Source organism: Rhinatrema bivittatum, chromosome 5, assembly GCF_901001135.1.
Source record: "Rhinatrema bivittatum chromosome 5, aRhiBiv1.1, whole genome shotgun sequence".
Lineage (NCBI taxonomy): Eukaryota > Metazoa > Chordata > Amphibia > Gymnophiona > Rhinatrematidae > Rhinatrema > Rhinatrema bivittatum.
Genome location: NC_042619.1, coordinates 51,980,296 through 52,007,437, shown reverse-complemented (window position 1 = coordinate 52,007,437; position 27,142 = coordinate 51,980,296). Strand labels below are relative to the sequence as shown.

The following is a 27,142-nucleotide window of genomic DNA, read 5'->3' as shown; positions in this document are numbered from 1 at the left end:
GGTGCTTAGGTGCCCATGTTCACATATGGCATGCATATGTTACATGAATATAAGTACAGTATGTTAGTCATTGGGCCTCATGTCTTCACTAACAGTACAAAGTCTTATGTGAAAGTAGTAGTATTATGGGAAAATCACCATTGGGCTGCTTTGGACTAACCTTCACACCTTGATGATGCCCTTAACAGTAACAGCTGCTTGCAGGGACAGATAATCCAATGGCAATGCATGATTGCTTGAAGTTCTGAATGGAGAGGTTCTGTTCATGACCTGAAAGCGCTGTCCTCTAACAGGTGTTCTCCTACATGCTAATCCTGGTTCTGGTCACAGATGGGAGGCATAATCTGATGGAGTCTGTCATGGCAAGCTTTACTGAAAGGTTATCCATTCTTTGAAGGGCACAGTGAGCATGTCAAGCAAGACAATAGGCACCTGCCCATGCATGGTCCTGTTCATTCCTCAAACATAAACCAGCAGAGTCTGAAAGATTCAGAATACACCAGTATGGACACCCATACCCGGTGTGGGTGATGCTCCTTTTTCTGCAGCACTAACGTGCATCTGTCATACCATGTCACTTGACAACTGTGGAGTCTGCAATGAGCAGCCACATGGGAATCCACACACAAAGTGTGCCCTTGAATATTGTCAGCAACAAACACCTAATCATTTGATAAGCAGCACAACTGATGTGCTTGTACCCTATAGGGAGGCTGCAAGAAGCTGTACAGTGGTCTATAGGTGTAAAGATTGTCCCTTCTTAAGCAGGGCAGAGCAAACAGAGGACAGACAGGTGTAAGGAACAGTGATAGTGTGGAAGCAAAGGTGGCCTGACATGCACAGCAAATGTGTGTAAAGTAAAGCATGTTACGTCCTGGGATGTATCCTAAATGTGGGATGTGGGGAAGTGCCATGCCTCTAACACTGTGCCTGTTGATGCCTCCTCTGAGCGGATGACCTCCCTACTCTCAGCCAAAGGAGTCACAGTGCGACAAACTGCTGAACAGGGTGTGCCTGGCCCAGGCAAACCATAACCTGTTCTTAACATAGGACAGAACGAGTACTGTGGAATGGCGGTGCACCGCAGCCATTGCAGGATAAAGGTGACAGCATGCTTACAGTGAGCCTGTAGAGAGTCTGTTTCCCTTGTTCCGACGGAGTCCTTTAGAAGCTGTGGCCGCTGAGGAAGGACCTAATCAGAGGTGACAAAAACCACCGTATGATGTGTAAACCGTTTCCATGCAGAAAAGGTCTATAATGCCTGAAGCTCACAGAGCCTGCCAGCACAGGTGGTTGCTCACACAAACCTGACTTTCCTGGTCTTATATTAATGGGTTGCAGGAGCCCATTGGCTTGACATGAGCTTGCATTAGGCATTGCGAGCCCCATGTCGAGGTCCTCGCACACAACAGGAGGATGCAGAGGCTGAAATCTTTGAGGCAAGCCCTCCTAAAAGAGGTCCACCCAAGCCAACACCAAAATGGGTGTGCCACGCACGCCCTCTTGGTAACAATTGATGATTGTCCCCCGGTGCTCCAGCATGCCACTGCTCCTATAGCCAGAATAGGCGAGAACTGAGAGAAAGGTTTTCAGGTTCACTGTGGGTCTGGGTAAAGGGTGCCAGCCTTTTTGACCACCCCACGTGGAGAACATCCATCTTTTCGAGTTTTAAGACCTGCAGGTGGAAGGCTTTCAGGCTGGCCCCACTACCGGAGACACATAGAGGGCCAGCGACTGGAGGTTCTGCTGTTGCCAGTTGGAATAATGCTGAGTAAAGAATTTGGGACAGTTGCCCATGCAAATTACCTCCACTATCATAATAGTGTACAAAATTGGGAACGGAACCGAGTGTAGGCAGTACTGGAAATTGAGCGTCACGATGGCCCAGTGCAGTTCCAGCTATTGGCAAGCCTTCCCCCACCTGAGGAAGCAGAGGCCTCATCCCCATGATTGTGCTAAGGCGTGAAAAGCTGCTTCACTGTTCTCTTTCTACATGGAGGTCAATAGGCTAACCTAGCATTCGCGGCTATAGGGCAACAACTTCATGTAGCACACCACCCTCAGGTGTTAGATGTTGACAAAAGTAGCTGACGTCATCCTACTCTATGTGGCATGTTATTGAGGGTTCCTACTGTCCACTACTCTGCTAGTGCTGCCTGCAAGGTACACAGTGCATAACAGCGTGTCTCTGTACTGGGACCAGGGCCAGATCAGCATGGACTGTTCCCACCATTGTTGAGGAGCCTGTGCCCCAATGCTTTAGGCGCTGCTTGTCTGGCATGAGGAATTCTGTCTTGCTGTCCACATGGATCAGGCATACCTGATAACACGCTGTGACAAGGAGTAGATGGTGTACAGAGCTTGCTGCTTAGAACTGAGATCCGCTGTACATACAGCATCTGCGTGCCCTCCCTAACCCATATAAGGGGCACAATAGCACAATTTGGCTTTATGTACTGTACCTGATTAGGGAGTGGCCTCTCCAACCAGGGCATATGCTCCCATCCAGAGAGGGGCTTGGTAAGGGGATACCTGACACCCCAAATATGGAAGAGGCTCATTGCCGCCTGGCTACATTGTGAGTGTAACGTCCAATGGGCCACACACATGTGCAGGGTGACCAACTGTGTAGTGTGCGACAACATTGTCATGTGGTCCAGGAAAGGCATGAATTGGTGCACAGAGGTAAAAGAGCCTGCACAATACATGCTAGCAGCTCTGACATGGCAACTTGTCCATCCCGATGGAGAAAGGCTCTGGGCAGACAATTGTGCTTAAGGGGCACAATGAAGAGCAGCTGTGTGTTCAGTGTGAGGTTGGAGTGTGGGAAGATGAGCACTAATCCCTGTGACAGTAGCACCGTGGCTGTGCTTTTTAAGTATACACAGGGCAGCCTCCGGTATCCAACTCCAGAAAAGCATTACCTGCAAATGTGGGAAGAAGTAGAAGCCTCTGTGGTGCTCTACAGTTAAAACACTGCCAGACTATGTGGTAAGAACCGCAGGGTGGAAGTCCGCACAAAGCACATCACCCAGTTGTGGAAATGTGTGTGCGGCCCTGTCAAACAGCTCTTTTTTCAGGACGGGAAAATGGCAATGCGTCCAAGGCTTGACGCGGCCATGACACATTAGCCTAGCCCGGCAAGTAGTTACCAGTCAAGAGCTGCATGAGAAAGGCTTACTGATTAATTGTGCCGTGACCAGTGGGCAGTGGTCGTAGACTGGAGAAACATAGAAAGAGAGGTAGGGGGAAATGGAGCACAAACCAGCGGGTTGTATCTACCCTTGACCTAGACATGATGTGGACTTATGTCTCGTTCCAATACTGATAGCTGAACCAGTCTCCTTTTCCCAGGAGAAGGAATAGCGTGGCCATACAGACCTACGCAGTCAAAGAAGTCGTTTAAGGCTCGGAGGTTACTAATGGGACACAGGGCAGATCTTCTCTTTAATAGTAGCTAACTGGTAAAGTATAACCCATGGCACTATTGTGAGTGGGCCACCATATCAATGGGGCATGCAGAAAGCACATCTGGAAATTCACACAGGAGGGTTAGCTGCCACAAGGGATGGCTGACAGAGTGGTGCCATATTTCCACAGTTCTGCTGGAAGCCATGTCACAAAGTTGACAGCACTCTATGTTCAGTGTTAGCGCCAGGTGAATGTTGTGCAAACCAACAGGATCTGAACCCCAGCAGTGGACATGTCTCTGTGGACAGGGATAGCTAACTTCCACTCTCTCCGCCATCTTCAACATAGCATACACTGTGGCGAGAGCATTCCAGAAGCACTGGTGCAACACTATATTGAAGAAGGGAGGGCAGCTCCATAGCACTAGCAACACGCTTGTTAATTGTCAGGTTACAGAGTGTGGCCTTGTGTGCATATAGTGCATGCACAATGCTAAAGACAGATCATCATGCAGTATCTGTTAGTGGGAACCAACACTAACTCTTCCCCAGTTACGATAACCTTTCCCTGCCACAACAGGTAGATATCTACAAGCAAGCATGTTGTCTATGTAGTGGACTATGTCACTTACTAGAGGGTAAGTGCTTAGCTTGCTGAGATGAACATGGGCACACACTATTCTATCCCTATAGTGCCAGGGCATGGAGTGTATGCATTAGGGCAGACTATAATGCCTATCTTTTATGGCACAAACAGTTGTTCTTCTGCATCTAGGGCACACAGACTAGGTGGGGCTCAGCAATCCTTTCCCTCCACATGTGAAAGAACATTCTGGCATCCCAAGTATTTCATTAGGCTGGCATGGTGCCTCATCACATACTTGCGAGTTGTCAGGGAAAGCAAGCCACTACTTGGAGTCTAACTTGACACTGCTGTGTTTATTATCTTGCCACACCTTACTACAAACAGTGGGTGAAAGAACCACTGGACTTCACGACACACTGCTCGGTACCCCTTCACTTTTCTTCTTGAATATTCAGAAACTGCATTCAATGATTTCACTCTGTCACTGTATATTCAATGTATTCAGATACACTACCCTTCCAACTTTTATCACCATGACGTGTACTCCTGTAACCTCCTTCACACTGCAGGTTCGTCCTTAGCACCCACCTAGTTGAGGATCACAAATGTAAGATGTGTAAAAGGCAGATGCTGAGGCTGCTATAAAGTGTCCCAGCAAGGGGAGCCTTCTGAACCTCTGCATTGCCCCTTCGCATGCATACAATAGGCAAAGCACATAGACTCCAGCTTCCTACATAATTTGTCATTTGCAGCATGCAAGGTCTTGTGTGTGTAATACATATCCACTATCAGAACATAAAGATGACAGACACAAAGAGGATTGCATAACAGGAGGTTTATTCTTCAAAACAGTGCAGTGTGTATTATGAAACATGTGTACTGCACTTTTTGCATTAATGTTTAGTTCATAGGTAGTCACATTCTGCAAGTACAAGATAACAAATAGCAATCAAATAGGCTATTTCTTCCTTATAGTACATAACGTTGGAAGTTTTACCCATATAAATGCTATTAGTTATTAATATATACAGGTAGTGGGCGTTATCTGTAATGCAGAAGCATGATTAGCTAGGAACATAGAAACAGGAAGTAGCACCCCAAAAGCTCTAGTACTCCCATCAAATGAGAACTGCATAATGGTAGACAATGTGTAACCAGACAGTCCATGTTGAAAGAGTGCACTGAAAGGGGACAGCCTGAGAGCCTCGGCAGCAAAGTTCAAGTCAAGGCCCCAGACAGTCCATGTTGAAAGAGTGCACTGAAAGGGGACAGCCGTCAGGCCCGTGATGGCCATGATTTTCTCTGCCTGGCTTTGCCTCTCTCGGGTGCGCGCCTAGGCCCCGTTGGCTTGAGAAGGGCCTAGCTACCATATGATATGTCACTTCATTTCCACCTGGAGACCGCTGGTCCTGCCGGAGAGGGCTTCAGCTAATTCCCCTGGGCGGCGCACCGGGGGTGGAGGCTAATAAGTGCTGGAGGCAAGACTCGACAAGTTCTGCACTCAAGAACTCTCTTGGACTTCATGTTGGACTTTTGTTTCGTTACGATTCCTGTTGGGGATCTGGACCAAATTATTGTTGTCCGTGGCACCCGGACATCCTGAGCGGACCTACCGGATCGGGTACCTTTTTCAGTGCCCGTTCGGCCGCATGGTTTTTGTGTTGCAATGGGGGAGGGGGGGTAGACAGGGTGGGGGGAGGGGGGGAGGGGGGGTTGGGCGCCTGCTTGGGGGTTAGGATGTATGATGAATGAATGGGCATGGGGATATCGGGTCGAAAGGATTTTGCAGTGCTTGTGGGCATGGCGACGGGTCGGTGAGGATGGGAGAAGGTTCCTGCGGACATCGTATCGCAGGACCCAACTGGGGGTGGAGGGCGGCTGGGACCCTCTATCTCCGGCGGTAATGCAGCAGCCTTTGTTTAGCTTACTTTACTTTTTGCATGACTCATGCTGAAACTAATTTCATGGAATGTTCATGGTATGGGGTCTCCCATTAAACGTAAGAAAATCTTAGCCCATTTAAAACGTTTGCATGGGGATATTGCCTGTATTCAGGAAACACATCTGACATCTCTTGAGAGTCAAAAGTTGAAAAGGGACTGGGTGAGGGACTGTTTATACGTTGCATCCACTCGCCGTAAAGCCGGCGTGGCTATACTGATTAGCAAATCCGCAGACCTAGAGGTGGAGCGCACTATTGCTGACCCGGATGGCCATTATGTGTTGGTAATAGGGAGATGGAGAGGGCAGAAGGTCACCATTGGAAATGTCTACACTCCCACTGATAACCCACAGAAATACTTAAGTAAATTTGCTGACATTCTCCTTACACACCGGGAAGGTCTTTTGTGCACCGCGGGGGATTTTAATTGTGTAGTGGACAACACATTAGACAGAACTACGCACAGTGGGACCCGCTTGGGGACGCAGGGGGAAGGGATGGGGAAGTTCTGTGAGGTGACCGGGCTGTTGGATATCTGGCGAGTCCTTCACCCTACCGACCGGGAATATACGTTTTACTCGAACCCCCATCAGACATTCTCTCGCCTGGACTATATACTATTGGCTCAAGAAGCTTTTGGGAAGGTGGAAAAGGCAGAGATTGAGAACCCGGTTATCTCGGACCATTCCCCTGTCTCATTGGTCATTAACATAGGACAGAAATCGGGCGGAGACAATTGGTGGCGGTTTCCCAACCATCTGAAGGGAGATAAAGAGTTTCGACAGTTTTTGCTGACCAAGTGGACAGACTATGCAAAGAATAATGCTCAACACGTGGACCAGCCTCAGTTGTTTTGGGAAACGGGGAAGGCCGTGTTACGAGGCGAAATAATTAGCTTTGTTAGCGCCCGGTATAAACGCCTTATGAAGGATATCCTTCGCTTAGATGTTCAGACCAAACAAGCTAGGCACACGCTTCTTTCTGCCCCTTCAGAAGCCCATCGGCAGGCCTACTTTCACCTTCTCCACCAGCTCAACACAGTTTTACACAAACGAGCTAGTAACGCACTCCAGGTGGCTCAACATAATTTTTTTCGTTATGGGAATAAGGTAGGGAAGCCCATGGCCAACCTTGTGCGCAGGGCTAGAGCCCGAACTGCGATACAGGCCATGTTAAACCCTCAGGGACAGAAGGTCACAGATCTTAAGGCTATTGGGACAGTCTTCCAGTCTTTTTACACCACTCTCTATGCTGCGGACCCCCCCCCTAGGGGGAGATGCGGAACAATCTTTCTTTTCGGATTTGCATACACCGTGCTTGTCATCTTCCCAGAGGGAGTTTCTCAACCGCCCCATTCAAACTTTCGAAGTCCTACGGGTCATCACCGATGTGGCATCGGGTAAATCGCCAGGGCCTGACGGTTACTCCTACGACTTTTTTAAGATACTGAAGGTCCCCCTGACAGTCCCATTGACGAATTTCTATGTGGATGGTCTGTTACACCAGAGTTTCCCCTCAGATTTTAACTCTGCAAATATTATAGTATTGCCAAAACCGGGAAAAGACCCGCAAAAACCAGAGTCGTACAGACCCATATCGCTGTTGAACAGTGATCTCAAGATTCTGGCAAAAGTTCTCGCAGATAGATTAGCACTGCTGCCGCCGTGATTAGTTACGGAACAGCAGGTGGGTTTTGTTAAAGGCCGCTCGGCCACCGGTCACATAGTGAAACTGTTATCAGCAATGAAGCTGTGCCAGCACCATGGAATGCCGGCGTTGGCTATTGGGTTTGACAGTGAAAAGGCATTCGACAGGGTAGCCTGGCCATACATGTTCTCTGTTCTGGAGCGCTATGGTATAACGGGGGAGTTTTTGTCTTACATAGAGCTCTTATATCACTGTCCTCAATCCCGTATTCTGACTAATGGATCGTTGTCGGACTATGTGCCCATCCAGAGGGGAGTGCGTCAGGGATGCCCCTTGTCCCCCCTTCTATATATTCTCACGATAGATCCCTTACTAAGAAAGATACTGCTACACCCGGACATCCATGGCTTCGACAAACTTGGACAGTCCTTCAAAGTGGCGGCTTTCGCTGACGATGTCCTGGTATTCTTGACTCGCCCATACCGGTCTTTGCCACATCTGCTACAAGTACAGGAACTTTTCGGGGTGTTTGCGGGCCTCAAGATTAACAGGGACAAATTGGAGGCACTAGATGTGGGGCGCACTCTAAAGGAGAGCTGGGCGGGGGAGTTCCCGTTGAAATGGGCATCTGACACCCTTAAATATTTGGGGATTATCATTCCCAACCAGTTGGACTCTATCTATCGGCTTAACGTTCACCCAAAGCTGACCTTCACGATAGATACCCTGACCAAATGGAGAAATTTACCTTTATCGTTACGGGGCAGAGTACGCCTTTACCAAATGATGATAGTGCCAAAATGGCTTTATACACTGCAAATGCTACCAATCTGTCTCACCACATCTGATCTGAATAAACTGACTCATGCCCTCCGAGTTTTCTTGTGGGGGGGCAAAAGAGCTCGCATACCTTTGAAGATGCTATACCTACCCCAGCAGCAGGGGGGAGTGGGATGTCCTAACTTAAAAACTTATAACCTAGCCTGTAATCTCCGCTTTGTACAAGACTGGATCTTTGGTTCCTCCTATTATTTACCTAACTCCGTATTACAGCTCTGGTATGAAGTCCCTTCACTAAACTCTTTGCTCCATGCACGGTCCTCAGACATCCCGCCTCACCTCAAAACTCATCTGCTAGTGACCACGTGTCGGGCAACTTGGGCAAGTCTCTGCAAAATGTTTCATCAGACACCTGGTATCACACCCTTTTTACGTATCCAGAATAATGGATATTTCCTACCTAGAGTTGGGGAAACACCTTTTAAGAGATGGTGTACGGAGGGCCTCCAGTTCCTTTATCAGCTGCATGACCCACTCACTGGGACCCTATACAGTTTTGCTGATCTCCAAAAACAATTTCGTATCCCCCATACTGATTTCTATGCCTTTTTACAAATCAGACATTTTATGCAGTCCTGTCCAGGGCACTGGGGAAATACTCAATGTACCACTCTCTTACAACACCTACTTCACTCAGGGCCGAAAAAACCTCCTAAGATATCAGCTTTCTATAAAGAATTGATCCAACCAAGAGAGAAGGGTCATCTACAACTATTGTATCAGAAATGGTCCACTTGGAAAGAGTTGGAACTTACTTATGAAGATTTTTTGAAATGTTTTGTAACCATTCCCGACATCTCCATTAGTGAAGATATGCGGGAGACCCAATATAAATTTTTATGGCAAGGGTTTATCCCCCCCACTCAAGCATTTAAGGCTCAACTCTGTGACTCCCCTATGTGCAAAAAATGTGGCCTCTCCCCAGGTACCTTCACACATGTTTTTTGGACATGCCCACATGTCCAATCTTTGTGGCAGGAGATCAGTTTGTTCTGTACACGACTTTGGCACTGCCAGTTTCCACAATCACCTGAATTTTGGTTATTTGGGGTTATACAACGGGATCTTTTGCCTGGTCCACGGAGGGCCTTTTTGAAGGCATTTCTGCTTAAGGCGGCTCTCATAGGCAAGAAAGTGATACTTACTAAGTGGTTGGACACCGCAGGCCCTACATGGGATATGTGGTTTAAACTGTTCCTCAGACTCTTTACCCACGAAATGTATATTAGTAATCACCAGTCCTCTTCTCGCTCCTCGGACACTGCACAAATCTGGGCACCCTTTCTTACATACTTACAACCTAAACCAGTGTAATATGCCGGGCTACCTGAGGTGCCCTATGTTGGTCATTACCGATAGCCCTTGAGATCCTGGCAAATGTACACCCAAGCGGGGGGGGACAGGGGGGGGGGGATAGAGGAGAAGAAGGTAGGGTTGGGGGATGGAAAAGGAGGGGGAGGGGGGGTGGGGTATTGTTGGTATTGTTTGGCATTGGGAACGTTTGTTCGATCAGTATTGCACTTCCCAGTATGTTATGGTTATCTTTTTGGTAAATGTAAAATAGCGCTACTGTACTGTACCTGCATCTTTTTTCCCGTGTACGTTGTGGCATTTGGTTTCGGGTTCTTATAATGTTGATTCATGTTGTACAACAAAGTATGCTCTGTACTCATTCTCAACTGATGTATGTTACTGGTCCCATCCATGGGAATATGCGAAAAACCCAATAAATAGAGTTATAAAAAAAAGAAAGGGGACAGCCTGAGAGCCTCGGCAGCAAAGTTCAAGTCAAGGCCCCAGACAGTCCATGTTGAAAGAGTGCACTGAAAGGGGACAGCCTGAGAGCCACGGCAGCAAAGTTCAAGTCAAGGCAGCAGGAGAACAAGTAGATAGTTCAGCCTGTAGGCAGCAGGAGAACAACCAAAAGGTGTTGCTACAGCACTGAAGGAGCAGCAGAAGTCACAGCAGCATGAAGGACAGAAGCCCAGGACAAGACACAGCATCAGACAGCCAGCACTTGCAGCCGATGAGAAGAGATAGCACCCCACAGCAGGCAGCAGGCACTTGCAGCAGATGGGGACACCACACGGCAGGCACTTGCAGCAGATGGGGCCAGCGCACGGCAGGCAGCAGGCACTTGCAGCGGATGGGGACAGCACACGGCAGGCACTTGCAGCAGATGGGGCCAGCGCACGGCAGGCAGCAGGCACTTGCAGTGGATGGAGACAGCACATAGCAGGCAGCAGGCACTTGCAGCGGATGGGGACACCACACGGCAGGCACTTGCAGCAGATGGGGCCAGCGCACGGCAGGCAGCAGGCACTTGCAGCGGATGGGGACACTACACAGCAGGCACTTGCAGTGGATGGAGACAGCACATAGCAGGCAGCAGGCACTTGCAACGGATGGGGACACCACACGGCAGGCACTTGCAGCAGATGGGGCCAGCGCACGGCAGGCAGCAGGCACTTGCAGCGGATTGGAACAGCACACAGCAGGTACACAAAGTGACGTGGTTTTCATGACATTTGCATTTGGTGATCCGTATTCTTCCATCTAGAAGGCACAGCAACTCTGTGAGGAGGCCATCCCTGTGCTAGATTTTTATGTAGTGCCCCTAGCCATGAGTAATGAATGGATATTTTGCCCTCATGGGCCCTTGCCACTCCGTGGTTTACCTATTGGAGGTGACATGGTCTTGGGTGGATGCCCCCTGCGCCCTCGGGACCCCGAGGGACTGCTGCGTGGTGTTGATGGGATGGAACCTGCTGAGGACCCAGACTGCTACTCTGGCCTGGCCTCCGCCGCAAGGTCTGGAGCATAATGTTGGAGAGGCTGCTGAGAGCTGCCGTGATGCTGTTCCCTGATTGGGTGACTGCTGCTATCTCAAGCTCCCTCAGTCGATTTTGGCCGGGTGAGGGCTCGCCGTACCCCACGCAGTTCTGGACGCAATTGCTCTGCATGCATGCCTACCATGGGATCTGCCAATGGGGCCGACGGAGCAGGGCCCAATGCTGGTGCTGGTGCAGGCACTGGAGGTACTGGTGGCACAGGTACGTGGGAGGGTGGCTGTGGTACAGGGCTTGTTGATGGGATGAGTGGCTGCGAGCTTGGCATTGCCGGGCTGACACTTAAGCCACGTGGCGTGCTGCTAGGAGGCTCCTCAGAAAATGCCCAATCGGGTTGCTCCATTAGTGAGTGCAGTACTAAGGAAAGATTGAGGGGGCTTCTTTCTGCTGGTGAATGCATTCCATAGAGGGAGGGGGGGGGTCTCACATCTTGCTGCTCCTCTTCCTCCTCCTCCGACCACCACTGTGTCTGGGCATCCATTGAAAAGGGCCTGGTTAACATGGATGGCTGGAGATTGTGGTTAGTGCAGTTAGTGTAGCTGGGTTTAAAAAAGGATTGGATAAGTTCTTGGAGGAGAAGTCCATTACCTGCTGTTAATTAAATTGACTTAGAAAATAGCCACTGCTATTACTTAGCAACGGTAACAAGGAATAGACTCAGCTTTTGGGTACTTGCCAGGTTCTTATGGCCTGGTTTGGCCTCTGTTGGAAACAGGATGCTGGGCTTGATGGACCCTTGGCCTGACCCAGTATGGCATGTTCTTATGTTCTTATGATCACGGCTCGTCCCTGGGCCTTCCAAGCTGGGTCCTGGACGTTCCTGGCTGGGACCGGAGTGTTCTGTGGAAACAGAGGGAAAACAAGAGAGAGTATATAAGTATCAATGTGTTTGTTTGCATGAGAGCTGCAGCTTTTTATTTGACCTAGTAATCCTTAGGGTTGTGCATTCGTTTTGAATGAATTCACAATCCGCAAAGTATAGGACCCTATTCGTTGCATTCGTGGGGTCCTGAAACGTATGGCGAACCCCCACGAATGCAATGTATCATGACCAAATAAAACCCTCCACCCTCCTGACCCCTCCAAGACTTGCCAAAAGTCCCTGGTGGTCCAGCGGGGGACCTGGAGCAATCTCCTGCACTCGGGCCGTCGGCTGCCAGTATTCAAAAAGGCGCCGATAGCCTTTCCCCTTATTATGTCACAGGGGCTACCGGTGCCATTGGTGGGCCCCTGTGACATGGTAGGAGCAAATGGACAGCCGGCGCCATTTTGTGCTCCTACGATTTGACAGGGGCTGACCAATGGTACCGGTAGCCCCTGTGACATTGTAAGGGCAAAGGCTATCGGTGCCATTTTGAATACCGGCAGCCGACGGCCCGAGTGCAGGAAATCGCTCCAGGACCCTCGCTGGACCACCAGGGACTTTTGGCAAGTCTTGGGGGGATCAGGAGGGTGGGGGGTTGTATTTAATTAAATTTAAAGGGTTGGGATGGGTTTTTTTTAAACTTTAAAGAGAAACGAATACATATGTAACTAATGGACGAATCGGGGTCCCCCGAAAACGGATGCAACGGATTTGGGTCCCTACGAATATGAATACCGAATCGGACGAATCCGTCCCTGCTGCACATCCCTAGTAATCCTATTACATACCATGGTGCTTTGAATCTTATGTTGTTTCTGTCTAGCTCAAGGTTTGGGGGCCCAGAGGGCAGAGCACATGCTTCAAAGCACATGTTTGAGGTTAAAAAAGCAGGTTTAAAAGACATTAACAGTACATTAGCTGTCTAGCTCAAGGTTTGGTTGCCCAGAGGGCAGCACACAACTTACCAGCAGCGAGATGTGAGGTGTCTAGCCACCGATGCATCTCTTCAAAGAGGTCCGGTTCCAGCCGCTCCATGAGTTGGGTCTCCATATCAGTAAAGAGAATTGGGCAAGGGGCCCCTCCTCCAGTCTCACGCTGATACCTGTTCCTTTCTGCAATCTTTGCTTTGAGCTGAGCCTTCACAACCCTGCAGCGATGAGAAACTTGCTCCCAGTCGCACCTTATGCTACTGTGTCGGCTGATGGTCTGGGCTATGGTGGTCCACAGCTGGACCTTCGCTGCTTTGGAGGTCTTGGCTGCGCGGTTCCCAAATAGGTGGGCATAGTGCTGCAGCACACCAGCGATCAGATCATTCTCCTATGTGCTGAAGTGGATTGCACGCTGTCTCTGCCTTGCAGTTACCTGGCTGCCTGAAGGGGGTGCCACTTCCGGAGGGGTGTCCTCCCTGCCCTCACTCTCTGTCCCACCAGAGTCTCCACTCCCATCCCACCCCCACCTGACCCTGCACTTCCAACTCCCTTCCCCTCCGTCCTGTCTGTCTACCCCTATGCTCAGGAACTCCTTCCCCATTCTTACCTGACTAACCCCTTTCCCCACCCCCACTCTCCTATCACTTCCCTCCTGCCTGTCTCTCACACTACCCCTGTCCCAATCCTACTCCTCCATCCCCTACCACTACGCCCCTCTTCCTCCCTCTCCCTCTCCCTCCTCCCTCTACTCTCCTCACCCCTCTTCTCACCTCTCTTACCACTCCTCTCACGCTCCATCCTACACACCACTCCTCCACAACACTCCTCCAGGCCTTACCTCCTCCATACCACTCCTCCAGGCCTCACCTCCTCCACACCACTCCTCCATGCCTCACCTCCTCAACACTCCTCCACTCCTCACCTCCTCCACAACACTCCCTCATTCCTTACCTCCTCCTCCACGCCTCACCTCCTCCTCCATGCCTCACCTCCACGCCTCACCTCCTTCACCACACCACTCCTTACACATGACAAAACTGGATTTCACTCCATCAGATATGACAAAAGACAAAAGTTAAGGGAAACAATTGACAACAGGAAACAAGACTCCGCAATCAGTAATCACTGGAACTCTAAAGCACCTCCAACACCTACCTCCTCTAACCGAACTCATTCCACACCCTCAAAGGAAGAGGGCCAGGAAGTTAGCTTTTATGCATTGATACATTATCGCGGGATGCAGTAAGTTTGTAGGTTTTTTCTCAAAATGCAATGACGTTTTTTCGCAAAACACAATGACGTTTAGCAAACTGCGAAACGTTTTCGCAGACTGCGAAGACATTTCGCGAACTGTAATAATATCGCAGTCTGCAAAACTTTTCGCAGCGAAGTGCTAACTCCTTCATTTACATGGAAACGCTCCTTTTTCAAACGCTTGCGTTAGAAATGCGTTATCCATGTGAAAATGAAGATTCTAGGCCTTAGGGCTGGATTAATCATTCTTCGCAGAATGATGAATCCCGTGAAAAATGGGGCGGAGGGGCGAAGGGGGGGCGGGCCTGTGAAAGGCCATAGCCATTCGCATTCTGGCGGTTTCGATTTCGCTGGCTGCATTGCGGCCGGCTGCAGCCTTTTGCACAAATAGTGCCACCGTAAAATGTGATGCTATTCGCCGTGCCACTGCCGGCAATAATGTTCCTCACGGCCACGGCCGACTCCCCCCCCCGCACCGACTCCTTCCCTCCAGCTAATTTGGATTATATCACATACAAAAAGGCCCTTTTCGCATGCGATATGGCCTTATCGTGTGCAATAAGGCCCTAACGCATGCGATAACACTTTGAAAAGTAACCCCCTTAGTCAACTTTTACACCATCATTCTTATTTTTCTGCCCACTACTTTCTCTCGCTCTTAGCTTCAGCATAAGGAAACCTCATTAGTTGCCCTTCTCCATTGGCTCAGCTTCCCTCTTGTTGAACTCATGGCTCAAGACACATTTTTCTCTCATAAAGGGCCCTGATGTTCAGAAGCATTTACGTGCAAAAAGTGCAGTTTTATGCATGTAATTTCGCATGCACTAGAAAAAGACATTCCAGGAGGGGATGCTGGGGTGAGGATGGCATTTACAAGCTTACTTTTGACTTTTTAAATTATGTGCATAAATCTGCATAAATACTGCTGAGCGTAAATGTTCACATATATGCAGCTCTGGGTTCCACACATACATGCTAATTTTTAAAGTGGACGTACACTGTGTGTGCTGCTGAAAATTACCCTCAAAATGTGTCCCGTTTTCACTAATATTGTTTTACCATCGTTGTACTACTGAGCTATTGTTACTACACTACTACTAATATTAATACTACGAACATCAACAAACTAAAAATGTGCTTGGTGAATCGAGTGGTACTCAAATTTTCTTGGTTTTTTTGTGGGATGTCCTATAGTTTAATATATCAAAGATCTGGATGATGAATCGAAGGCTTTGAGTAACAATTTTTCTCCTATATTTATTTTTCAGCGAAAGCTATTTGTTCAATCAGACGTCTTGGAGCATTTGTAAGGAGCCTGAGAATGTGGTTATTTGGAATATTGTCTTGTTTTCCATTCTCTTGGGCATTGGCATAGTTGAAGCTACTCTTTGCCTTATTCAAGTCATCAATGGGCTTTTTGGATGCTTGTGTGGCACATGTATGAGGAAGAGAAGGGTGAGTGCATACATTCGGCATGGTATAGTTCCAAGAATTCACATTCACTAATGCCAAGCTCTTTAACGCGTGAGCACTGGCAAATATATTTTACTAATTCTCCTGGCAGGTTTAAGAAAAAGCCCACATCATCGGGATGCCCCTTTTACAATCTGATTTCCATGTAATTCCTGAGGAAATGAGTGTTTACATTTTCTGAAATTCCTTTTGCTCAGTTACTCCTATCATTATGGCTGTAAGTAGATGGAAAGGCTGTTGTGCCCTTCTCAGATGACCCTGTGGTCATCATACTGAGGCACATATAAAGCATGACTAGAGCTGATGAGTGGATCCAGGTAAGGAAGTCCTTTGCTCTTTCTTCAAAATAATTTTTTGGAAAAGATAAAGATGCATAAAAGATGATTCAACATTTGATACAATTAAAAACTAAGGGGGGTCATGTATCAAAATGCATTAGGGCCCTAACGGCCTCGATAACGCCCTAACACATGTGATAAATACCGCATCGTGAAATGCATATGCAAATTTTATTCAAGTGGGAGGAGTAAATGGAAATGAGGGCTGTTTAATGTTGTATGCGATAATGTAAAGCACACTATCACGAGATTTTACTACATCTTTTTCCTTAGTATTATGCTTGCGATAGCTGTGTGTTACCGCTGAAAAGGGATTTATCACAAATCCTATTTTGGGAGGGGAGAGGGGAAAAAGAGCCTTTGTGGAGGACCACTGATTTTTTTAACTTCTTATAGCACTGTAAGAGGGGGCATTATGAACTTGGGGTGAAGTTTGTGGGGTGAGTTGGGCTTTGGGGGGGCAGTTTTACATGCACAGTCATACACATGAACAGTTATCATCAATGAAGATACAATGTAATTTGGAGGATGGAAGGTGAAAGAAGAGTAGATTTGTACCATGTCCTCTCTACCTAGCATGAATGCAGCTAGGTAGATAGTGCATCAAGTTAGGTAGAGAGAACATGGTACAAATCTACTCTTCTTTCACCTTCCATCCCTCCAAATCACATTATATCTTCACTGATGGTAACTGTGTTGTTCGTACGTATGACTGTGCATGTAAAATTGTCCCCCATAACCCCCCCCCCCCACAAACCTCACCCCGAGTTACTAGTGGCCTCTCTTACAGTGGTATAAAATGTTAACTGTTTGGTGAGTCTCTCTTGCTTTCTCGCTATATTTATTGCAAAATGATGAAAGTAGGCCTAAGTGACATTAAATATTTGGTGGCTCTAGCAAAAGTTAGAATACTTCTCATCCGTTAAGCTAAATTCAAGATTTCTCCATAAAAGTGTATATATACTAACAAAAAGTGTTAAAATTTTGGTAGTTTAATGTATTTTTAAGAAAACTAAAATATATTTGAAATTGATTAGATTTTATTGAAGTAACAATATTGGGTGATTACAAATGTGTATTCTAGGGTGTCCTATAGTCCAGTGTTTCTCATCCTGGCCCTCGAGACCCACTTAGCCAGTCTGGTTTTCAGGCTACTATATATGCACATTGGTAACAATGTATATGCATGAGATATAAATGCACACTCTGTCTCCACTGTATGCAGATATACTGCACCTCATGCAGATTCACTGTGGCCATGCTGAAATCCAGACTGACTGGGGCGAGTCCTGGTTCCTCAGTTGGGAGGGGGGGAACCACTGCTCCAGTTCTCCAGGACCGCAAATGCATCTGATTTTCAGGATGTCCACAGTAAACATTCATGAAATATATTTGCACACTTTTGGTCAAGTAGGCAGCATAATTTATGTATTGTGGTTGCCCTGAGAAACAGCCATGATGTAGGAGAAGGGATGGCAAGGAGACATTTTTGCCCCCTCTCACCATTCCCTCTCCACCCCCGTATTTTAATGACTAATTTTATATGGAACTATTTCTATAATTTTGTTTTTGTATATCTCTTGGTTTTTCATTACGCCCCCACCAAAAAAAATAAATTAAAAAAAAATCTGCAGTCAGTCATGGGAGAGACAGCTGTTTGTGGTTCTCATGAACTGCAGCCCGTCATCACCACTGTAAAATGTGACCAGAGGTAGATTTCCCAACAGGCATCCACCTAGGAGTGGCAACCCTAGAGGACCGGAAGACTGATCCAGCGACCACCGCAGCCACATCATTATTGATGATAGCCAGCTCAAGTGTCAGCGCAGGGAGGTCTCTCGCGAGCCAGCAGAGACTTACATAAGAACATAAGAAATTGCCATGCTGGGTCAGACCAAGGGTCCATCAAGCCCAGCATTCTGTTTCCAACAGAGGCCAAAACCAGGCCACAAGAACCTGGCAATTACCCAAACACTAAGAAGATCCCATGCTACTGATGCAATTAATAGCAGTGGCTATTCCCTAAGTAAACTTGAATAATAGCCGTTAATGGACTTCTCCTCCAAGAACTTATCCAAACCTTTTTTGAAACTTCAGAGGTAGAACTCCCTCCCAGCTTGGAGGCTGGCTGTCTAAATATAGCTTCCTCCTCTGCCACCAAGCAGAGCAGACATCATTTCCACACACACACCCCCTCCCCCCAATAAATTATATATTTGGACCAATACGGAAAATTCTTACCCATGGGTCTGATAGAAATGATTTTTGAAAATGCTGTTGACATGGTCTTCTAGACGAGATTGCTGCTGCTCCAACACAAAGAGGCTGATGTACTGAGCTGCAACATTTTTCACACAGAAGTTGAGGTTTTCCATGCATAACTTTTCTAGCGGAACTCGTATGCAAATGAGCCTGGCAGAAAAGTTACATGTGTAATTTTCTTATGGGCACCTTCTTAAAAAAAACAACTAACTTTACCTTCTTGAGATGTAGTTATCTTTTTTGTGAGAACCAGCCTGCAAAGCCATTTCTGTGTGCAGGTTTTCATAGAATTCATTATTAATGAGCTGCTATGCCTGAATTTGCTTCGCAGCAACTCATTAATGATACATTTAAATATAGTTTAGCATATAACAAACTATACCTGTAACATTTCTACTTGCAAAGCCCAAGAAATTTGTAGTCTGCTTCATGTGCAAAAAGATGAAATTGTGCACGTAAGTACAATTTGCGCACATAACTTTCCATTTTTATGCACGCAGCAAAAAACTGTATGGCTTAGTACATTCATCTCTAAAAGAGATCAACGCAAGAAAATGCATGGCCCAAATGCTGGTGCTGAAATTGTACTGCAGTCATAACAGAATTCTCATTGCCCAGTTCTATCTCTCTCTCTCTCTCTTTCACACACACACACACACACACACCTTTGAAATTTATGAAATTTTTTCAACCCCTGGAAATACTTTTTAGGTTTTCTGCAGAATTATGTAAAATGACAACTGGAGCTTGTTTGCATTTAAATGTTCCTGTTTTGTGTTTTAGTTTTTGATGTTTTTTCCTTTTCTTTTTCATTATGTACAGTATGTTTGTGAGTTTATTTAATGATTTTTATATACCGCTTATGCAGACAAAGGATGAACTAGGCGGTTTACAATGTTAGCAGGTAAAACCAGAAATACAGCGTTATATTGGATTTTGTTAATATTTAATTATTCTGTGTTATCCGCCTTAGATAGGGCAGAATGTAAATTTTAAAAATTATTGGTCCCAATATTCAGACTTATCCAGCTATCAGGTCGATACAGTAAAGTGTGCTCCGTCGGAGCGCACTGTCAGCCTGCTCTGGACGCGTGTTTTCCCTTACCCCTTATTCAGTAAGGGGAGGAAAACACGCGGCCCACCCGCGGCACCTAATAGTGCCCTCAACATGCAAATGCATGTTGATGGCCCTATTAGGTATGCGTGCGGGATCCAGTAAGTAAAATGTGCAGCCAAGCCGCACATTTTACTCTAAGAAATTAGCGCCGACCCAAAGGTCGGCGCTAATTTCTTCCGGCGCCAGGAAAGTGCACAGAAAAGCAGTAAAAACTGCTTTTCTGTGCACCCTCCGACTTAATATCATAGCGATATTAAGTCGGAGGTCCCCAAAAGTAAAAAAAAGTTAAAAAAAAAAAAATGTGAATTCGGCCCGCGGCTGTCGGGCCGAAAACCGGACGCTCAATTTTGCCGGCGTCCGGTTTCCGAGCCCGTGGCTGTCAGCGGGCTCGAGAACCGATGCCGGCAAAATTGAGCGTCGGCTGTCAAACCCGCTGACAGCCGCCGCTCCAGGCCAAAAGGAGGCGCTAGGGACGCGCTAGTGTCCCTAGCGCCTCCTTTTCCTCGTTTGCACCGCGTCGCCTAATTTGCATACTGGATCGCTCGCACCGGCCAAGGGCCGGTGCGTGCGCCGGGAGAGCGGGCGTTCGTCCGCTCTCCCGCGGTTTTACAGTATCGGGCTGTATGTTAGCTAGTCAGATGAGACTTATTGGCTGTGCTGCTGAATATCCCAGTATTTGGCCCTACTTAGCTGGATAAGTTGAGATCCAGTTGATACTTATCCAGCTACTCTATGGCAGGTGTAACTAATCCGGGTAACTTAACCATTCTAAATATCAGCACTTATCTTGCTAAGTTATCCAGCTAAGTATGTGCTGCCCCATTACGCCCATTGCCCACCCACTGGATATCTGGCTATCTACTTAGCCACATTAAGCCTGGATTCTCTAAGGTCGCGGTAACGGAGGGCGGGGAGGGGGGTTGGTCCTGCGATAACTGGCAGTGATAGACATGAAACTGGCGGCGATAAGGAATCTTACCTTTCACCGCCAGCGATGTGTCTGCAGTGTCGGCCCCGGTGCCGCCCCAACTCCTCCTCTTCCGGGGCCGACTCCGTCCCGAGCTAGCTATCACGTGCGAAATATCCCTTTTCGCATGCGATAGCGTTAGAGAATGACCCCCTAAGTGGCTTATCCAGCTAAGTTTATTTAGACTGCATGAATTTTTTTGACTAAGAACAATGTCTTCTTACCTTTATGATTCATGAATTAAAGTATGCTATCTAATTCTAATAAAATAATGAGAAATGTATTAATATATTCAGAATCTTTTTTTTTCTCCCACTTTATAACGTCACACCAGATGTCTGCTCCCTCATAGCGCGGGTTTCCCCTAGATTGACCTTCTTAGCCCTGCTTTTCTATCAGTAGGGGTTGCACCTATCATCTCCTTCACCCCAATACAGAAGACTCAGTTGGAACTGAGTCTTCTGTATTGGGGTGAAGGAGATGATAGGTGCAACCCCTATCATCTCCTTCAATAGGAGATGATAGGGGTTGCACCTATCATCTCCTATTGAAGGAGAATAGCTCCTTCAATGATCAAGTATCTTAAAACCAACCAAGTAGCTGGATTGGGAAAAAAAAAACCCCTTTGTAAAGGTTAATGAATGTTTAGGAAGGGACCTTAGCAGCCCCAACATTTGTCACTGTAAGAATGCACTCATTAGCCTTCCAAAAGCTATGATCTCTCTACAACTATTTTGGTACTTTTGTTTAACTAATTTGTATTTTTAGCACTCTCTTTACATTCTTAAGCATTTTTATTAACTGGAAACATCTTTTTTGTTGTGTTTTTAGACTGACATTGTACGAATGTGAACAACCAGAGTGAATGCCATTGGCATATTATGACCCGTGCATTCAGAAGAATAACTGGCTACAGGGCTGTAATGCCTGCTGAAGAACCAAGCAACAAGGAAATGACTCAGAAACACCCACATTTAGGACCAGTTTACCAAGGAGTTTTCCTCTCTTCTGCGCAAATCACTCAAGCAATATTTCGGTCTAGCTAACTTCTGCAGGAAATGCCCTTCTCAGATGTCTAGCATTAAATTGTAGCACTGTAGGGGGGCAATCATCAAATTGTGAGCTGTGAACCAATCATCAAAGCTAAGGCAGGTGCATAATTTTGCTATGATTATTGCCCTGAGAAAAAATACCTGCAAAAGTATGTGCTTGCTTTTTTTCTCAGGTACTTTTTTTCTTTGAAAATAACAGGCGTAGATTTGAAAATGTCATCTAATGTGCCCCTGAACTAAACACTCCCTTGGGAACAACTTCAGGCAAAACAGGTAAAATTACATGCGCTATAGAAAAGAGGGTGGGCAATTATCAGATACACCATTTTACTCACATATATGGCCATGAAAAATTGCCCTCCTCGTGCCCATGGAAGGAAAAAAAATAAATTAACAACATCTTTTTTTTTTAAACAAGAAGTTATTTTGCACTGTAATTCCAGGATATTGTCCCTGCTGTTTTGTCATTGGCTGCTCCCATAGCTAACTTGCTGGGCCTATCCTGGACCTGCTTAGTGCGTGGGAACTTCCTGACAGCCTCAGCACCCCCTAGGAAGGAAACCGACTAATCTCTGGTATGATCAAGTCCTAAATTACAAAGAGAAACAAAAATCAATGTTTTGGGTTTTTTTTTGTTGAGTCTGCAGTTATCTCCTGCTCCTTTGTATTTCCAGCTTGATCAGAGCCAAGGCTGAGATCTGTCATGATGGAGCTTTCATGTGTAATTGCTGGGGAATTTTCTGCTCTTTTATAACCCTACTTTGCCCCCAACATACTTGGTGCAGTCATTGCAGTGATGGTCTCGAGGCAGCAGCCACGCACCCCTATGTAACACTGCAAACATGGGTCCTGAATGCAGCCTCTGGGGGTTGCTCTTAAGCATCAGCCTTGATTTCCTCCCCTTCGGGGGGCTGTGAACACATGGCCTCTGCAGTATTCCTAATCCAAGCCAACCCGGGCAGCAGAGGACCCAACTCTGGGGATCAAACCAGGGGCCCTTCTGCATAGGAAGCACTTTGACCGTTCAGGACTTGCCACCTGCACCTCAGTAGAGGATTAAAAGCATTGCTTTCTTATCGTCCACAGGAGGTTGACGAGCTGCTATAAAGTCTAGCTCAGACTGTCTATGTGGGTCTGTACCATTCATACATTTCAGGCTATTGTTGTAAATTGTCTAACGGAGTTGACCAGTTCATAATCCTCCTGCACTTGGAGCCGATATGCAGTCACATAAATGCTTTGAATCAGGCTCCTTCCCAATCCAGAAGCCAAGTAAATGGCAGCATCTCTGGACTTATTCAGTCCATGACCTTTTATTTTCCTTCTGCTGTAAAACAGATATTCAGTCCAGCTCGGTGGATACCTGGCTCAACAATGTGGAGATTTACTCTTGTGCATGAATTTTTGCACACCTCTAATGTGAGTCTTGCGCGAATACAGAGTAATGATATTAAATGTTGGTCACAGTTTTGTAAAATGACAAAGTGATGCAATGGGACTCAGCGCACCCCTCACTTCAGAGGCGCCATCATAACATAAAGCATTCTTTCACTTTAATATACTTTTTGAAAACAAAAACAAATCTAGTCATAATGGATATGCTGTACATAACACCACGATATATATATTAACTTGCTAAGTAAGGATGTCTCTTTAAGAAACTAGTCAACCTTCATACGATACCAAAAGGATTGGTTATGGTGCTGATAAGCCATTGTGAATAAAAAGGCCTTGTAATCATTAGGTGACTAGATAGTATTGTGTGATTCTTCCGATGAAGTTATCCTTGCACTTAACTTGATTTAAATTCACTGTTGTTGATTAATACTGCCGACCGACATTGCGAAGTTTCGGAGCATGTAACCCCCTTCTTCAAGGACACGGCGTTGTTTGTGGTGGTCAATAGGTGGATGGTCTACACAATATAAAAAATGAGAGCATCCTTTAAATGTTGTATCCACAACTAAAAGGTATGGCTACTATAAAACAGGAGAGACACATACTTGCATAGTTGAAGTGCCAGGAGTGGAGAACCGTCTGCTGACAGCAAATGTGAAGCGGTGCGTGTAGCTATCGCTCATACTGAAAACGAAATTTAAATGAAAAAAGCATAGTCTCGCGTCATACTTCAGCGAGAAAAGATCAATTTTTCAGAGTAAACTACCGGTACTTACAATTTAAGGTGCTGACGGCTACTGGCGCGAGAGAGGTACAGAACCCTATGCTGGCGCAAAGACGCTGAGAAGAGCGCCATTTTTAAGGGAATCCCTCCGGCTGTCAGAATTGACAACCGGAAGTGATGAAATTCCGCAAAACTGGCTGGGAAAGCTGTTCGCAAAAATATACTGAGGAATCTTTGTAATGTAACAGAAATGTCTCATATTAAAGAGAACCATTCAATCTTGTCGTTGAGCCCCGATGGTTCCAAAGATTGAAGTTTGTAGAGCCATGCATGTTCTTTGTAGTTTAAAATCGAGGTTCTATCTCCACCTCTCCATGATGCAAGAATGTGTCCTAAAATAGCCCATTGCAAATTTTCAAAAGAGTGAACTTTGCCAATCCAATGCTGAACTATAGATGCCTTGATATCTTTATTGTTAATATAGCACTTGTGTTCAGTGAGACGTGTCCTAATTTTGCGTGTAGTATGCTCTATATAAATTTTGGGACACGGGCACTGAAGTACATAGACTACATGATCGCTATTGCAATTGACGTCATTGAACCGTCGCTCTCTATATCCAGTGAGAGGATGGTGCCAGGTGGAACCTAGTTGAGCTTGGGAGCAAAAAGAGCATCTGCCACATATTGTTTGTCCTGTCCCAGTATGGACTTTGGGATCAGGTAATGCTGCTCTCACAACATGTTCTTTTATATTTAAACCTCTAGAATAAGCAAACATGGGTGCTTCTTGGAACGGTGTGAGGGCTGAGAACATGCCAGTACTTGAGTAATATTTGCTTTATCTGTTGTGTCAGTTGAGAATTTATTTATTTATTTTTAATTTTTATATACCGATGTTCCTGTATACAATACATATCGCACCGGTTTACATGGAACTGAACAGTCGCCTCAGGGGCGAGATACATTGGAAACAAGTTGACAAAGAACTTTTATGGAGACAATCATAAACACGATTAACTGCAACAAGATACAAACTCTGAAACTGTAACACGCAAATCAAATTAGGTGTAATAGGCTTTTGTCTGTATTGTAATAAGGAGTCTCTATCTGAGAATGTGGCTCTTTTATATGCATCATTAATGACATGTTAGGGTATCCTCTTTCCTGGAATCGTGATTTAAGTCTGGGGGCTTGGCGAAGAAACTCTTCTTTATCAGAACAAATCCCTCGGATCCAGAAATATTGGCCTACCGGGAGGCTTTCTTTGAATCGGCGTGGATGGTGGCATTCAAACCATAGTAGATTATTCCTGTCGGTTGGTTTCCTATACAATGTAGTTTGCAACTCAGACCCATGTTTATGTATATGGATGTCTAAAAAAGAAATATTTTCTTGATGATATGTAAGTGAGAATTTCAAATTAGGGTGGGATTGATTCAACCATGTATGATAAATGTGTAACTGAGATTCAGTATTGGTCCATATGAAAAAAAAATCGTCGATATATCTTGACCACTGTATAATATTAACAAAGAAGGGGGACGTTTAATGAAAGATTCCTCGAATTTGGCCACAAAAAGATTCGCTACATCTGGTACAACAGGGGGACCCCATAGCTACTCCACGTTTTTGCAAGTAGTATTTCTCTTCAAAGACAAAAAAGTTATGAAACAAAATAATTTTTGTAAGTTTAGTTAAAAAACTAGAAGGAATTCGATGGGGTCTATGTCTATGTTCAAAGACCTCTTTCACTAATTTTAACGCTTCTATCTGTGGTACGTTGGTATATAGGGCCTCTATATCCAATGTGACCAAAAAGCAATCTTCTGGAAGATGATTCAATACTGTTAATTTCTGGAACATATCTGATGTATCTTGGATATATGATTTTGCCAATAGTACCTCAGACTGTAAAAAAGTGGTCCACAAATTGAGCTAAGGGTTCCATAATGGATCCATTGGCCGAAATAATCGGTCTACAAGGAGGTTTGACAAGGGTTTTATGAATTTTGGGGACCCCATAGATCACTGGATTGCGAGGGCATGGTACATTCACAAAATTGCATTCACGTGTGGTTAAGAATCCATCCAACTATGCGAGCTTGAGTAATTGTTGTATCCTATCTTGCACCACTGGAGTGGTATCAGTGGCTAAAGGTTCATAAAACGTGGTATCTTGTATTTGGCGCATGATTTCTGCTCTGTAGTCTACTTGGTTTAAAATATAAGAAGATAAGAAATTGCCATGCTGGGTCAGACCAAGGGTCCATCAAGCCCAGCATCCCGTCTCCAACAGAGGCCAAACCAGGCCACAAGAACCTGGCAATTACCCAAACACTAAGAAGATCCCATGCCACTGATGTTGCGTTCCTGCCAGCGAGGAACACGGGCAGGTCCTTACCTCAACACGCCGCTGGCGTCTTTCTCTTCGCGGCGGGTCTACCGCCGTCGCCGGGCTTCCCCCCCACCCTGGCTGCCTCCGGTTCTGCGCGGCAGGGTCAGGCCCACGGGGAGCTCTCCATGCGGCCGGTTCCTCTGCTGCCGCTCCTGCCTTCCTCCAACGTGCTGCAGCCGATGCCGGGGTCTTCAGCCGGCAGGGAGGACGTCCCTGCTGGTGCCTGCAGTCCTTCTTCTGCTTCCTATCTGATGTCTTCGCGTCTGGGCGCCACTCCTGCAGACTGCCATCTCTCCTTACCTTCAGCCCCATGGCAGGGCTGCTCCAGCTGCCTGCCTGCTTCTCCCTGGGACTTCCATGTGGCTGGATACGCCACCAACGACCCTGTTTCTCTTCTCTCCAGCTTCCTAAGGCGCGGGCGCGCGCCTCTCGCCTGTTCTTCAAGGGCCAGCCAGGTGTGGCCCTCTGCTGACCCCTTCCTGGGCGTTGTCCTCTTCAGCCCTACAAAAGGGCTCAGCGTCCATTCCAGCTTTGCCTTCGCAAGGAGTTGGTCACTCCTGGGATCCTGCTGTCCTTCACTCCAGGAGTCGTCCTTGTTCCAGCAATTCTTCAAGGTCCTGTGTTTCCTGTTCTTCGTTGGAGCTCCTCGTCTTGTCTTCTTGTCTACATACCAGTCCTGATGTTCACCTGCTGTTCCAGATGTCCGTGTTCCAGCCCTAAGGTCTGTCTCCTGATCCAGTATCTGTGTTCCAGTCCAGATGTTTGTTCCTGATGTCCGTGACCCAGCTCTGATGCTGCTTCTCCTGATCCTGACGTCCGTGATCCCATCTTGCCCTCCTGAACCCTGGTTCCTCATTCCTGTACGCTTGGTACCCCGCGGCAAGCCATGTCGTGGTCCACAACCAGCCCCACAGGCGGGCTGAGTAGGGCACTTCATGATGCAAGCCTTGTACCTTGTTCCTGAGTCTTCTGAAAGCTAGGTACCTTGTTCCTGAGTCTTTTGAAAGCTAAGTACCTTGTTCCTGAGTCTTCTGCACGCTTGGTACCCCGTGGCAAGCCATGTCGTGGTCCGCGACCAGCCCCACGGGCGAG

The 27,142-nt window shown here is 46.7% G+C and overlaps 1 protein-coding gene across 1 annotated transcript in view; it reads left to right on the top strand.

Annotated features, from left to right (window-relative positions):
- Positions 1–22,954, top strand: part of LOC115091498 (transmembrane 4 L6 family member 1-like) — a 41,063-nt gene extending 18,109 nt beyond the window's left edge. Inside the window, exons 5-6 of the mRNA XM_029601710.1 lie at positions 15,591–15,777; positions 21,311–22,954. Coding sequence (XP_029457570.1) covers positions 15,591–15,777; positions 21,311–21,331 — 208 coding nt within the window. The 3' untranslated portion in view covers positions 21,332–22,954. The remainder of the gene's footprint in view (positions 1–15,590; positions 15,778–21,310) is intronic.
- Positions 22,955–27,142: the final 4,188 nt, after the last annotated feature.